General features: G+C 41.5%; 1 protein-coding gene across 9 annotated transcripts in view; it reads left to right on the forward strand.

The window, feature by feature from the left end:
* zbbx (zinc finger, B-box domain containing) overlaps positions 1–13263 on the forward strand; it is an 86190-nt gene that overhangs the window by 13639 nt on the left and 59288 nt on the right. For all 9 annotated transcript variants that reach the window (XM_053623431.1, XM_053623436.1, XM_053623437.1 and 6 more), the window contains 2 exons: positions 3224–3391; positions 8492–8669. In XM_053623431.1, coding sequence (XP_053479406.1) covers positions 3224–3391; positions 8492–8669 — 346 coding nt within the window. The remainder of the gene's footprint in view (positions 1–3223; positions 3392–8491; positions 8670–13263) is intronic.

Consider the following 13263-nt stretch of genomic DNA (forward strand, 5'->3'; position numbering starts at 1 on the left):
AGGAAAAACTAAATAAAGTGAATTAGTAAGGTGTTTGACCACTACCAACAGCTTTGCTTTGGAAGCAGTTCTACAAATTTGTGGCACTGTACTGGAGAGAAGAACATCATTCATCCAAAAGATATTCCCTCAGCTGATGTTTTGATGCTGGTAGTGGACAGTGCTCTAAGTCACTCTAATGTCATAGGTGTTCAATTAGACTGAGAACTGGTGACTGTAAATACTATAGCATATGAATTTTCATACTCTATAAACTATTCAGTGAGCCCTCGTGCCCTGTGGATGAGGGTGGAGTCATCCCTGAATAGACCACCAGGACAGAAATGTTTCATCATAGGATAAAGGTAATCAGTCAGAATAATAATAACTATTATTAGCAGTTAATCATAAATAGATCAATTGCCAACTAGTTTGGTAGTTAGCTTCAGTAAAGTAAGGCATTAAAGGAGGAGGTGTGTACCTGTTTTGCTAGAAAAATTAAAAAAGTAATTGAAAGTAGATAAAATATTCCCTTCTTATGTCTCTATTACCTTGAAATTACCTGTGTGTGTGTGTGTGTGTGTGTGTGTGTGTGTGTGTGTGTGTGGGTGGGTGTTATATTACAGCATTGTTATTAAATTAAGAGTGTGTAGTTACTGATGCAATCAAGACCTGAAGTAGTTGCACTGTATGTTGGAACAAATGAACATACACAAAGAGAGAAAGAGAGAGAGAGAGAGAGAGAGAGAGAGAGAGAGAGAGAGACTTCTTGATGACCATATACAAAAAATATCAGTCTCTGATACACTACTGGTGATACCAGGGCTTTGTGTGGTCTGTGTGTGTGTGTGTGTGTGTGTGTGTGTGTGTGTGTGTGTAAGGATTAGGCTTTGCTTGTGCTGGTTGTGAGGTGGTTGTAATGAGCTGCTCTCCTCCCGCTGCTCTAGTTCAGAGCCAATGAACCATAGACCAAGACACACACACACACACACACACACACACACACACACACACACACACACACATCCACATTTGTAATGGAGGTAGGTGTCAGCTCCTATTATACTCAGTGTTCCAGATACACACACACACACACACACACACACACACAGACAACTGATCACTTTGTGGTCTTACCGTCAGGGAATACAGTACATTACAGCCGAAGCCAAAATGTGTGTGCCTCTATGCCTGTGTTACATAAATATGTTATGTATTCATGTGCAATGTGTTTGTTAGACAGTGGCATAAAGCACCTGTATTGTCATAAAGCACCGCTGCGTCTTTCCAAATTAAATATTTGCATAGAAATCAATCACAATTTTAAAAGCAAACAGTGCAACAACAGTCACTGGGTGTGTAGAACAATTTACAGTAGAAGATAATGGGACAGTATGTAGTGTGACAGCTTCATTTTACAAAATAAACAAGGGAAACTAGATAAGCTGCTAGCAGGCATTAAATAAACTACACTTGTTGGAAGGCTTGGCTTGGGGCATAACTGAAATGCATAACAAAATTCATAAAAACTGTGGGCTGTATGGTCAGATTGCTTCCTAACAGCTCCAGGGTACAGGGTTTGATCCTGAGCATGCGTTACTGTCTTTGCAGATTTTTTCATTTTTTTCATTGTGTCTATATGGGTTTCTTCTAGGTTTTCTTGTGTTCTGTCACCACATAAATCCTTGATGATGGATGGATTGGCTATTTTAAATTGCCCCTAGATGTGAGTGTGTGTACTTGTCTGTCCTGTATGTGTGATGCCCTGTTATGGACTGGCATTGCATCCCTGTCTTGCTCTGTGTTCCTGGGATATGCTCCGGATCCACCAGGACCCAGACCAGGGTAAAGCACTCACTGAAAATTAATGAATAAAAATTCCGTTAGCAGCATTGAAGGTTCAAATGAAGCATTCTTTGGAGAATTGGTGCTTTGATTATCATGCCATGGCAGCTAATCACAAAGATTGGAATGCCATATCAGTGTGCTCTGCCCAGAACTCCTGTCTGATCCATAATAAAACAATATCATCAGGATTGATTAGAGTACAGACTGAATTCTAATGTAAGTGGGCCAGCAATTTTCAGGCAAAGCATAAAGCCAGAATGAGTGCAACACTATTATAAAAATTATCCATTAAAATAAAAGTGGCATTGGAAGATGTTGTACTGTTTTGCTTGTATCACTTTGGTAAGTACATTCAATTTTACAAGCCTTTTAAAATACAGCTACATTAGTTTAGAGTTAGGGTTAAATTTAGGTGTAGCATATCATTAATTAGCTGCAGTAATACTTACTGTTTGTCAATAGAAGATCCTCATAAGGATAGTAAGACAAAAGTGTGTGTGTGTGCGTGCGTGCGTGAGTGAGAGAGAGAAAAAGCTTAGCCAGAATCAAAGGTGAATGCTTGGCGGGCCACATTGAATCTGGATTAGAGGAATGTGACCACTGAGGCAGGTTTCGGCACTCCTAATCCTGTTTGATTTGCCTTCATCAAAAAATGAGAAAAAGGAACATGAGGAAAAAAATAATCACAACACCACCCATGGATTTGCTCTCAAGTTTGATCCCTGTGGTGTGAGTCCTGTTTCTCTATAGATGCAGTCATCAGTTTTCTTTTCTCTTTTTAGATTGCATGGTGTTTTAGATTTACATGCTACATTTATTCATGTATTGTTGGCAGACACTTTTATGACTTAAACTGAGGCAAAATCCAAACCAAGCATATAGCCTAGCAGTAAAGAGTAAACAGTGACTCTCTGACAGTTCTAGGATTTGAACTAATAAACCTTGGTATTCCTGGTATTTAAACTCAAAACCTTCTGGTCACTAGTGTGTCTCTGACAGATATTTAAGCTCAGCATCTTCCAGCCATTAGTGGATATGTGGAAGATTTTAATTCATAAGCCTGAGGATCTCTGAGAATATTAGTTTTTGCACTTACAGCTTTCTGGGTATAAACTTCTTATAACCTTCCAGTTATATTTGGTTTCTGGCAAATATAAGTCACAATCTTCCAGTCAACATTGGGAACAGATGATGATGCGACATGTGGATGGGTCAACAGGGACAAAAACAGGGCAGACCTGACTGGAGGGCTTTTAGTATGCAAATGTCTAAACACCTAATAAGAACTGATTTTATTTCAGTACTCACAAATCCAATATTTTCCTCATTATTTAGCCCGCATTATTGGATTAAATTAGTGAAGAATCTTAATATTGTGCAAAATATTTCTTTCCAGGCTGAGCTCCATACCTCCATCAGCACAATTGATGTGGTGAATCGTTTTCAGATGAAGATTGAAGGTGGAGAAGACGAAGACAGTGGTGATGGAGGAACAAATCCAGAATGCAGAACAATCTCTACAATTCTCCAGCCTGTTTCTGATAACCAGATGCACAGCATACGAGTGAGACACACACACACACACACACACACACACACACACACACACACACACACACACAGAGAAGTTTCCGCTCAGAGAAGTTGCGCCACTCAGTTGCACCTGCCTGAAGAGGGGGCATGCACGTAAATCTCCCTGGTGGATGATATATTAGACCACCGCTTTATTGTCTGTCAAAAGTAACACATGGTGACCTCTGAACTGAGGTAGAATCAATTTTGGTGCTAGGAATACAGACCTTATGTAGGCCACTCTAGATAAGGGCCGCTCCAGAGACCGTGAGCTGGCTGGCCATCTAAGATCGTGCCCCAGCCCATGAGGGAGGCATTTGTCATTACCGTCTTGCGATAAGGAGATGCCCCTAGAGTGTGACCTGAGGCTAGAAACCGGGGCCACCTCCAAACTCTCAGAGCATGTAGGCATCATTGCATGACACTGATTACTTGCAGGGGTTTCTTCCTCGGATGAAACCCCCAACCTTTCTGGCACCACTGAAATGGTCTCATGTGCAATAGGCCCAGTGGTATGACATTGGCTGCTGTCGTCATAAGCCCCAACAATCTGTCGTAGAGACTGGAGGGGAGACTTTTTCTTGTGCAATGTTAATAGGATTGCACAATGTTGATAGGGCATATCTATCCACTATGTGTGTTGGGGATAGATATGCCTTGATTGTAGTCAAATCCCATATAACCCCTAGAAAAGCCTTCTGAACTGGAGAAAGAATACTTTTCTTGATGTTCAACCTGAGCCCCAAGCTCCTTATGTGGGTGAGAAAAACATCTTGATAGTGAATAGCCCTACTCCCTGGATTGTGGTATAATTAATCAATCATCCATATAGTTTTGTAAATGGATGCCCTGGAGTCACAAGCAAGCCAGAGCGGCATCCATGGACTTAGCGAAGGTGAAAAGGGATAAAGTTTGACCAAAGTGAAGAACCCGGTATTGACACATGTTGCCTCCAAACGCAAACCTCAGGAACTTCCTATGACTGGGCAATATATCTATGTGGAAATATGTGTCTTTTAGGTCTATCGTCACCAACCAGTCCTTGAACTGAATCTGTGGAATGATATGTTTGAGTGTCAACATTTTGAACCTGTATGTCTGAAGAGTATGGTTCAGATGATGTAGATCTAAAATTGGCTGCATACTCCCAGCTTTTTTGCAGACTGGGAAATAATGACATTGGCTGGGGGGGCCCTACTGTAATACTGTGGGCTAACTGCCATAACAACCTCTCATCTCCTGATACCTCCCTCCGCGACCCATCAGGACTGCTTCTTCTTTGTCTGATTGGCACTGATAATATTTATTAAATTAAGCCTACTAGCAGGCTGCAACTGTGACCGCCCAGTCCCCCTGGCTTTCTGTGGGCAGAGGCGGACCACCACACTCGCCTTCTGTGCCTCCCTCACACTAGTACTGGTCTGGGCTCTGCTCATAGATGCCCAGGTGAACTCAACAACAGAGGGAAGGAACTGTCTGAATGCCACCACTTGCGGCTTTGCCTCCCGAAAGCTGTTGGCGATGACGTTATCTGCACTGCTGAACAGGCCGGAAGGTTCAGCAGGAGCATCCAGAAGGGAGACCTTATCCTTATCCCCCATGCTTGAGAGGTTGAGCCATAGGTGCCTCTTCACCGCAACCAAGCTACCCATAGAATGATATGATGATGATATGATGGTTTTTTTTTGCCTGATCACCCGAAGAGACAAATCTGTGGCCCAGTGAAGCTCCACTCCACACTCATTCAGCAGGTCTGCCTGGTAGGCCTGCAACACTGCCATTGTATGCAGCAATCCACAAGCGAGGCCCGCTGCTGCATAGGCTATGCCAGCCAATGCTGAGGTGGTCTTACATGGCCTGGCTGGTCCCCATAATTTCGCTGCCGTTGATGTAGAGAGGTAGCTCACAAGCGCCTCCTCCACCTTTGGCATAGAAAATCTTTACCTGTATTGTTCATTCCCCATGATTGCCAAATAATCTGGCTTATAAATATGGCTGGTGTATGGATTTCCCCAGAAGCATGATATTTCATGATGTACCTCTGGAAAAAAGTTTTTTTTTTTTTTGTGGTGTGATGGAGTTTTATTTTTATTTGGAAGAAAGTGTTCATCCAGCCTGCCACGAGCCACTTCTTCTTCCCTGGGCCAGTCTAATTTCTAGTTTCTCAACTGCCCCAGTGATCACTTCGAACATCTGTTTATAGGATTGAGAGCTGCTCTCCATTCTTGATGCACTGGCTCCCAGTTGGTTGACTCTCCATACTGTAAAGAGAAGTCACTTTGCGAGATCCAAAACTGGAACCAGAGAGTGTGATCCAGATGAAAAAGCAAGAGATAGTGGTTCCTCCTCCAGATCCATATGGGACCCCAGGATCTGAGCCGGCTGGCTGCCTCGACAGTGGCCGGCCCAGAGCCCTAAGGATCCAAAACTCATCTCGCTGTAGCTGAGAAGAGAGGGAGCCAAGAGTGTTCACAATGAGTGCAGCCAGCCCCCTCGAGGTGGTGCTGCAGCATGCTCTTCTCCCAAACACTTCACACAAAAAATGTGTCCATCCCCTCCGTAATAAAATGAGACCAGTGGGTAACACACTTTCTGAGCTCTCTATGGCTCATTCTGTTTGACAGGATAGTGACAGAAAAGAAAAGAAATATATGTGTATGTATATATATATATTTAGTATATCACAAAAGTAAGTACACCCCTCACATTTTTGTAAATATTTGATTATATCTTTTAATGTGACAATACTGAAAAAATGACACTTTGCTACAATGTAAAGTAGTGAGTGTACAGCTTGTGTAACAGTGTAAATTTGCTGTCCCCTCAAAATAACTCAACACACAGCCATTAATGTCTAAACCACTGGCAACAAAAGTGAGTACACCCCTAAGTGAAAATGTCCAAATTGGGCCCAAAGTGTCAATATTTTGTGTGGCCACCATTATTTTCCAGCACTGCCTTAACCCTCTTGGGCATGGAGTTCACCAGAGCTTCACAGGTTGCCACTGGAGTCCTCTTCCACTCCTCCATGACGACATCACGGAGCTGGTGGATGTTAGAGACCTTGTGCTCCTCCATCTTCCGTTTGAGGATGCCCCACAGATGCTCAATAGGGTTTAGGTCTGGAGACATGCTTGGCCAGTCCATCACCTACACCCTCAGCTTCTTTAGCAAGGCAGTGGTCGTTATCATGCTGGAATACTGCCCTGCGGCCCAGTCTCCGAAGGGAGGGGATCATGCTCTGCTTCAGTATGTCACAGTACATGTTGGCATTCATGGTTTCCTCAATGAACTGTAGCTCCCCAGTGCCGGCAGCACTCATGCAGCCCCAGACCATGATACTCCCACCACCATGCTTGACTGTAGGCAAGAAACCCTTGTCTTTGTACTCCTCACCTGGTTGCCGCCACACACACTTGACACCATCTGAACCAAATAAGTTTATCTTGGTCTCATCAGATCACAGGACATGGTTCCAGTAATCCATGTCCTTAGTCTGCTTGTCTTCAGCAAACTGTTTGCGGGCTTTCTTGTGCATCATCTTTAGAAGAGGCTTCCTTCTGGGGCGACAGTCATGCAGACCAATTTGATGCAGTGTGCAGTGTATGGTCTGAGCACTGACAGGCTGACCCTCCACCCCTTCAACCTCTGCAGCAATGCTGGCAGAACTCATATGTCTATTTCCCAAAGACAACCTCTGGATATGATGCTGAGCACGTGCACTCGACGTCTTTGGTCGACCATGGCGAGGCCTGTTCTGAGTGGAACCTGTCCTGTTAAACCACTGCATGGTCTTGGCCACCGTGCTGCAGCTCAGTGTCAGTGTCTTGGCAGTGTTCTTATAGCCTAGGCCATCTTTATGTAGAGCAACAATTCTTTTTTTCAGATCCTCAGAGAGTTCTTTGCCATGAGGTGCCATGTTGAACTTCCAGTGACCAGTATGAGGGAGTGTGAGAGCAATGACACCAAATTTAACACACCTGCTCCCCATTCACACCTGAGACCTTGTAACACTAACAAGTCACATGACACCAGGGAGGGAAAATGGCCAATTTGGACATTTTCAGTTAGGAGTGTACTCACTTTTGTTGCCAGCCAGACATTAATGGCTGTGTGTTGAGTTATTTTGAGGGGACAGCAAATTTACACTGTTATACAAGCTGTACACTGACTACTTTACATTGTAGCAAATTGTCATTTCTTCAGTGTTGTCACATGAAAAGATATAATCAAATATTAACAAAAATGTGAGGGGTGTACTCACTTTTGTGAGATACTGTGTGTGTGTGTGTGTGTGTGTGTGTGTGTGTATTCTGAAAAAGTTGGGACAGTATGGATAATGCAAAATAAAAAAATTCATTTGAATTATTATTATTACTGTGTGTGTGTGTATATATATATATATATATATATATATATATATATATATATATATATATATATATATACACACACAGTAATAATAATAATTCAAATGAATTTTTTTTTTTGCATTATCCATACTGTCCCAACTTTTTCAGAATTGGGTTGTATTTTTGTGAAAATAGAGAGAAGTGAAGAGTTTTAGGAATGTTCACACAGACAACTGACGTGGCTTCGCTGAAGACAAAGAAAGCTGATGACGTGGTTTACAGGCGGCATTTATAGTCAAGCGATGCGCATAATGCCACGTCACCTGACCATGGCAGTCCTATAAATAGGCGTGATTTCACACAGACTTCAGATATTGGTTGCGCGCAAAGGCACGCAAAAATCACAAATTCCACAATTTTTGAGTGCATTTATGTATGTTCTCCAAAAGTTTCAGGAGGAAATGTTGTAGTTATAACAAACTGTTAGACAGTTTCACTGGATGTAATAGTGCTCCTTGCTCAAGTCAACATTAGAAGAGTAAATATAGCCTTAAGTTCGAGGTCAGAATCACACTTAACTGGTACACACCTCTGTTTTCAGCAAACTTTTGATATTAAACCTTCATTACGTGCATATATCTCTGAATACAGCACACTGTTTTCAAACTTCAACTAACAAACTTTTAAAGGTTAATTAAGTAAATGGCATTGAATTTGTAAGTACCCATATCTGGCTTTAGGTGCTGCTTGTGAATGATGCGGATGAGGAGAATGAAGACTCCTTTCTGAGAGGCAATTTTGATGAAGAGGAATCTTCCAGAAGTTTTCAGAAGGCTCTGAATGAGTGGAGAGCAGGAAACACACATGGCGACAGAGAACATCATGAACCCAACCACAATGTACAAACTGCTCGACCAGGTAACTAACACACACACACACACACACACACACACAACGTAGGTAGTCCCTAATTTTGCTTAAAGATCAGTTGGTAAATAAGTAGTATGAGGGGAAGTATGTTTACAGATGGGACAATGACATGCTAGAGTGGTGCTTGAAAGTTTGTGAATCCTTTAGAATATTCTATATTTCTGTATAAATATCACCTAAAACATCATTAGATTTTCCCACAATTCCTAAAAGTTATACAAATAAGAAAAATATAATACTTGGTCATTTATTTATTGAAAAAAATAATCCAATATTACATATCTGTGAGTGGCAAAAGTCTGTGAACCTTTGCTATTAGTATCTGGTGTGACATTGTGCAGCAGTAACTGCAACTAATTGTTTCTGGTCAGAAACATTTCTGGCTACTAGATTAAGGTTAGGCATTATAAAACAATAACTGCTCTTTTTGTTAATTTATTTTTTGGTAAAACAATTTGTGTGCTTTGGTAAAACGATTTGTGTGGGTCGTTGTCTTGCCACATGACCCACTTTCTCATGAGATGCAGTTCATAGCCAGATGTTCTGACATTTTCTTTTAGAATTTGCTGGTATAATTCAGAATTCATTGTTCCATCAATGATGGCAAGCTGTCCTGGCCCACATGCAGCAAAACAGGCCCAAACCATCGTACTACCACCACCATGTTTCACAGATGTGATAAGGTTCTTATGCTGGCATGCAGTGTTTTCCTTTCTTTAAACATAATGCTTCACATTAAAAAAAAAAAAAAAGTTCTATTTCGGTATCATCCATCCACAAAACACTTTTTCCAAAAGCCTTCTTGCATGTCCATGTGATCTTTAGCAAACTGCAGACCAGCAGCAATGTTCTTTTTGAAGAGCAGTGGCTTTCTCATTGCAGCCCTGCCATGCACACCATTGTTGTTCAATGTTCTCCTGTTGATGTACTTATGATAATTAACATTAGCCAATGTGAGAGAGGCCTTTAGTTACTTATAAGTTACCCTGGGTTCCTTTGTGACCTTGCGGACTATTACATCTCTTGCTCTTGGAGTGCTCTTTGTTGGTCTTCACTACTGCGGAGGGTAACAATGGTCTTGAATTTCTTCCATTTGTACACAATGTGTCTGACTGTGGATTTTTGGAGTCCAAACTCTTTACAGATGATTGTGTAATCTTTTCCTCCTTTGTACATGCCATGATACACTTCCACAAACATGTTGTGGAGACCAGACTTTGATAGATCCCTGTTCTTTAAATAAAACAGGAGGCTAACTCACACCTGATTGTCATTCCATTGATTGAAAACACCTCACTCTAATTTCACCTTAAAATGAACTGCTAATAAAGGTTCACATACTTTTGGCACTCATAGATATGTAATATTGGATCATTTTCCCCAATAAATAAAAGACCAAGTATAATATATTTGTATCATTTGTTTAATTGGTTTCTCTTTGTCTGCTTTTGTGAAAATGCAGATGTATAGAAAATTCTAAAGGGTTCACAAACTTTCAAGCACCACTGTATATGACAGTCTCTCTCTCTCTCTCTCTCTCTCTCTCACACACACACACACACACACACACACACACACACACACACCACAGTGCTATATCCTGTTCACACACATTTGGCTGACATCATATGCAATTTGTTGGTATCATATGCAATTTGTTGCTACCCGGGCCATCAGTGACATAACACAGTTTTCCATTTTTAATCTCTGGTTTTCAATCAATTTTTATTATGCACAAATTAAAAGATTTGATGGAAAACAGATTAATGTATGTCCACTAATGAATGACTGTGTGTTTCATATTCCTGATCAAATCATCTTCTTTGGTCACCACATAGCAGATGTTAATTTATCATTCACTTGCTATCCTGTCAACAAGGTTTTACTAATGTGTCTAATTTTACTAATGTGTCTAATGTGTCTTTGTCATCTCTCTCTTTCCCTATTGGTCTCTTTGTTCACTTTCTCATTCCATCTCTCATGCACCCAATGTCTTATTTCCGTCTGTAGTTACTCAAAGCTGCGGTGGGCTGAACACAGACACGCAGGAGACACGCAGGAGACAAAAGTTGGATAAAAAAGTGCTCTTTTAATTGTAATTAAAGTGGGGAAGGGAATGGGGAGAAGGGCTCGCAAAATTTCAAAATCTCTGGTAGCCCTTCGGGCAGGCACTCACTCTTCAGATTTTGGTCCCCTGAAAGGAATTTTTATTAGCCCAAATAATTTTTTTTTTTTTAATGTAGAAAATTGGTCAAAACATCAATCAAAAACTTTTTCTAAACAACAATATCAACAATTGGATATAAAATAATCAAATTACAACCATCAATACAAATATGCATCTGGTTCTAACTGAATTGAAATTTCTAGGAACTTGTGTGAACAGTATGAATCAGTCTATGTCAGATTCTGAGATATCAACTGATGTCACAGATGAGAAAATGCCACTCGGTGTTGAGGGCATAGCATCTCCTTCATCTTCATTTCTCCTCCTGTGCACCAGACTCCACCTCTCTGCTTTTTGTCCTTGCTGGGATTTTATGTTCCACCTGTCTTGAACCTCCTCCTGAAAACATCCAGGAACTAACTGCCTTGTGAGGGCAAAAAGATTCAACTGATTCCCCATTTATGGAGAGTTGTGAATTGCGTCATTCAGTGTTTCAGACTGTAGAGAAGTACGATATGATGTTTTCACTCGGTTCATACAGGAAAATCCTCTCTCACAGATGGCTGTCGATGGACTTACTGTCAGCATTACTTTCACCAACAACAAGATATGAGAGAGGTGTTCTGGATTCTCAGTGAAGAGATCTGTGTACAAGCACAGCTTTCTACCCTGGTGCTCTGAAAGCCACATTTTTAGATCCATCCATTCTTGTGGAATTTTCTCCTTCTCTTCCTCCTTTAGCAAACTGGCAAATTGTGTGACAAGATAATCCATGTCTTCATCCCCATATTTTGCCAGCTCTTCTCTGGGGTGTGGAAGAGTGGAAGGGTCAAAAACTTTTAAACAAGAGAGAGGTTTTTCAGACAGATTTTTAAATCTGTGGTCCATGTACTTAACTGTGTTGTCAGTAATCCTCTGAAACTCTGCACCAATGGTGTCTTTGTCTGTGCCCTCACCTCTTCTAGCAGGTCGCTGGCTTTTTGTGAGCTGAGTTCCATAGTAGCAAATGCTACTATCATCTTTCACTGTGAACTTTGTGTTCAAGGCTTTCTGGTATTCTCCTGATTTTGTTTTCAGGCTGAGTAAGCGTTACGTGGTGCTCTCAACTAACTGATTTGTTCACGTGATGGATGTCATGCTGAAAACCAGTACTGCACTTGGATAATATGGTGCTGTAGTCCAACATGAAATGTAGGAAGCTAACATCTACTGCACCACACCCTTTGCTTTGGCAGCATCCTTTGACTTAATGTCACTTCCTCCTGCCATATTCTCCATATGCACAAGAGTGGGAGTGTAATTTTTTTCCACAGCCTTCAGACATCTTAGCCTGCTTGAGAGCTACCATGTGCTTTTCAGGCCACTGAATGTGCCACTTTCTCATTAAGCAGTTCATTTATTTCAGTCAGTTATCTTTGCTTCTTTGGGGAATAGTAGTACATCTTAAAGATGGTTTTCAGTATGTCCTCAAATTTGACCAGGTACTCACAACCTTTCACACTATCCAGTACGGCTGGCTCTAATTTCTGTGCCACACAGTGGATTGTTATGACGTAGGGTATCCCCTGTTTCAGTCTCCCAGCTACTCTTGTTTTCTCACCCATCATCACTGCAGTTCCATCAAAGTTTGCACACACTACTTTCTCCTTCCATGTGTCTTCCCCGATACCCATGGTGTTCACTGCCTCATCGATAGCTTCTAAAACACCTGCAGCATTTGAGCTCTTGACTGGCTGACATTTGATCATGTATGTGGATATGTCACCATTATCTCTCACATACCTGACTTGAACCAACTCCTGTTCTATGATACCAGTGTCTGTACTGCCATTTGCAAGAATTGATAAGAACTTTCTTGAATTTCCTTTTCAATCTGGTCTCTTAAGGTTTGTGCTATTGCTCCAATAAACTCTCTACAAGCATGGTCATTGTGATAAGTGGAACCAAGGTCTAGGCCATTTGCTGTTTGAAGTTTACAAAGACTGCTAAAATGGTAATTAAAGTTTTTTCAAGACTTCTTGTTGTGCTTAGTTCATTTTTAGTATGTTTTTTGCAATTGACGTTTGTTCTGGGAAAGACCTGCAGACTGGGCACCAATGCACTTTTTGTGATGCAGGGATTTGTCACGGGTTCTGATGGGGTCTTTCCTAAAATTACTGGTTCCAGTGTCAAAAACACTTGTAGAGTCAGAAATAATGGGGAATTGATGACACACTTGACAGGGTGTCGCGTGTGGCTCAGGTGGTAGAGAGGGTTGTCCACTAATCGTAGGGTTGGCAGTTCGACTCCCGGCCCACGTGACTCCACATGCCAAAGTGTCCTTGGGCAAGACACTGAACCCCAAGTTGCTCCCGATGGCAGGTTAGCACCTTGCATGGCAGCTCTGCTACCATTGGTGTGTGAGTGTGTGTGTGA

Source organism: Ictalurus furcatus, chromosome 4, assembly GCF_023375685.1.
Source record: "Ictalurus furcatus strain D&B chromosome 4, Billie_1.0, whole genome shotgun sequence".
In the NCBI taxonomy this organism is placed as follows: domain Eukaryota; kingdom Metazoa; phylum Chordata; class Actinopteri; order Siluriformes; family Ictaluridae; genus Ictalurus; species Ictalurus furcatus.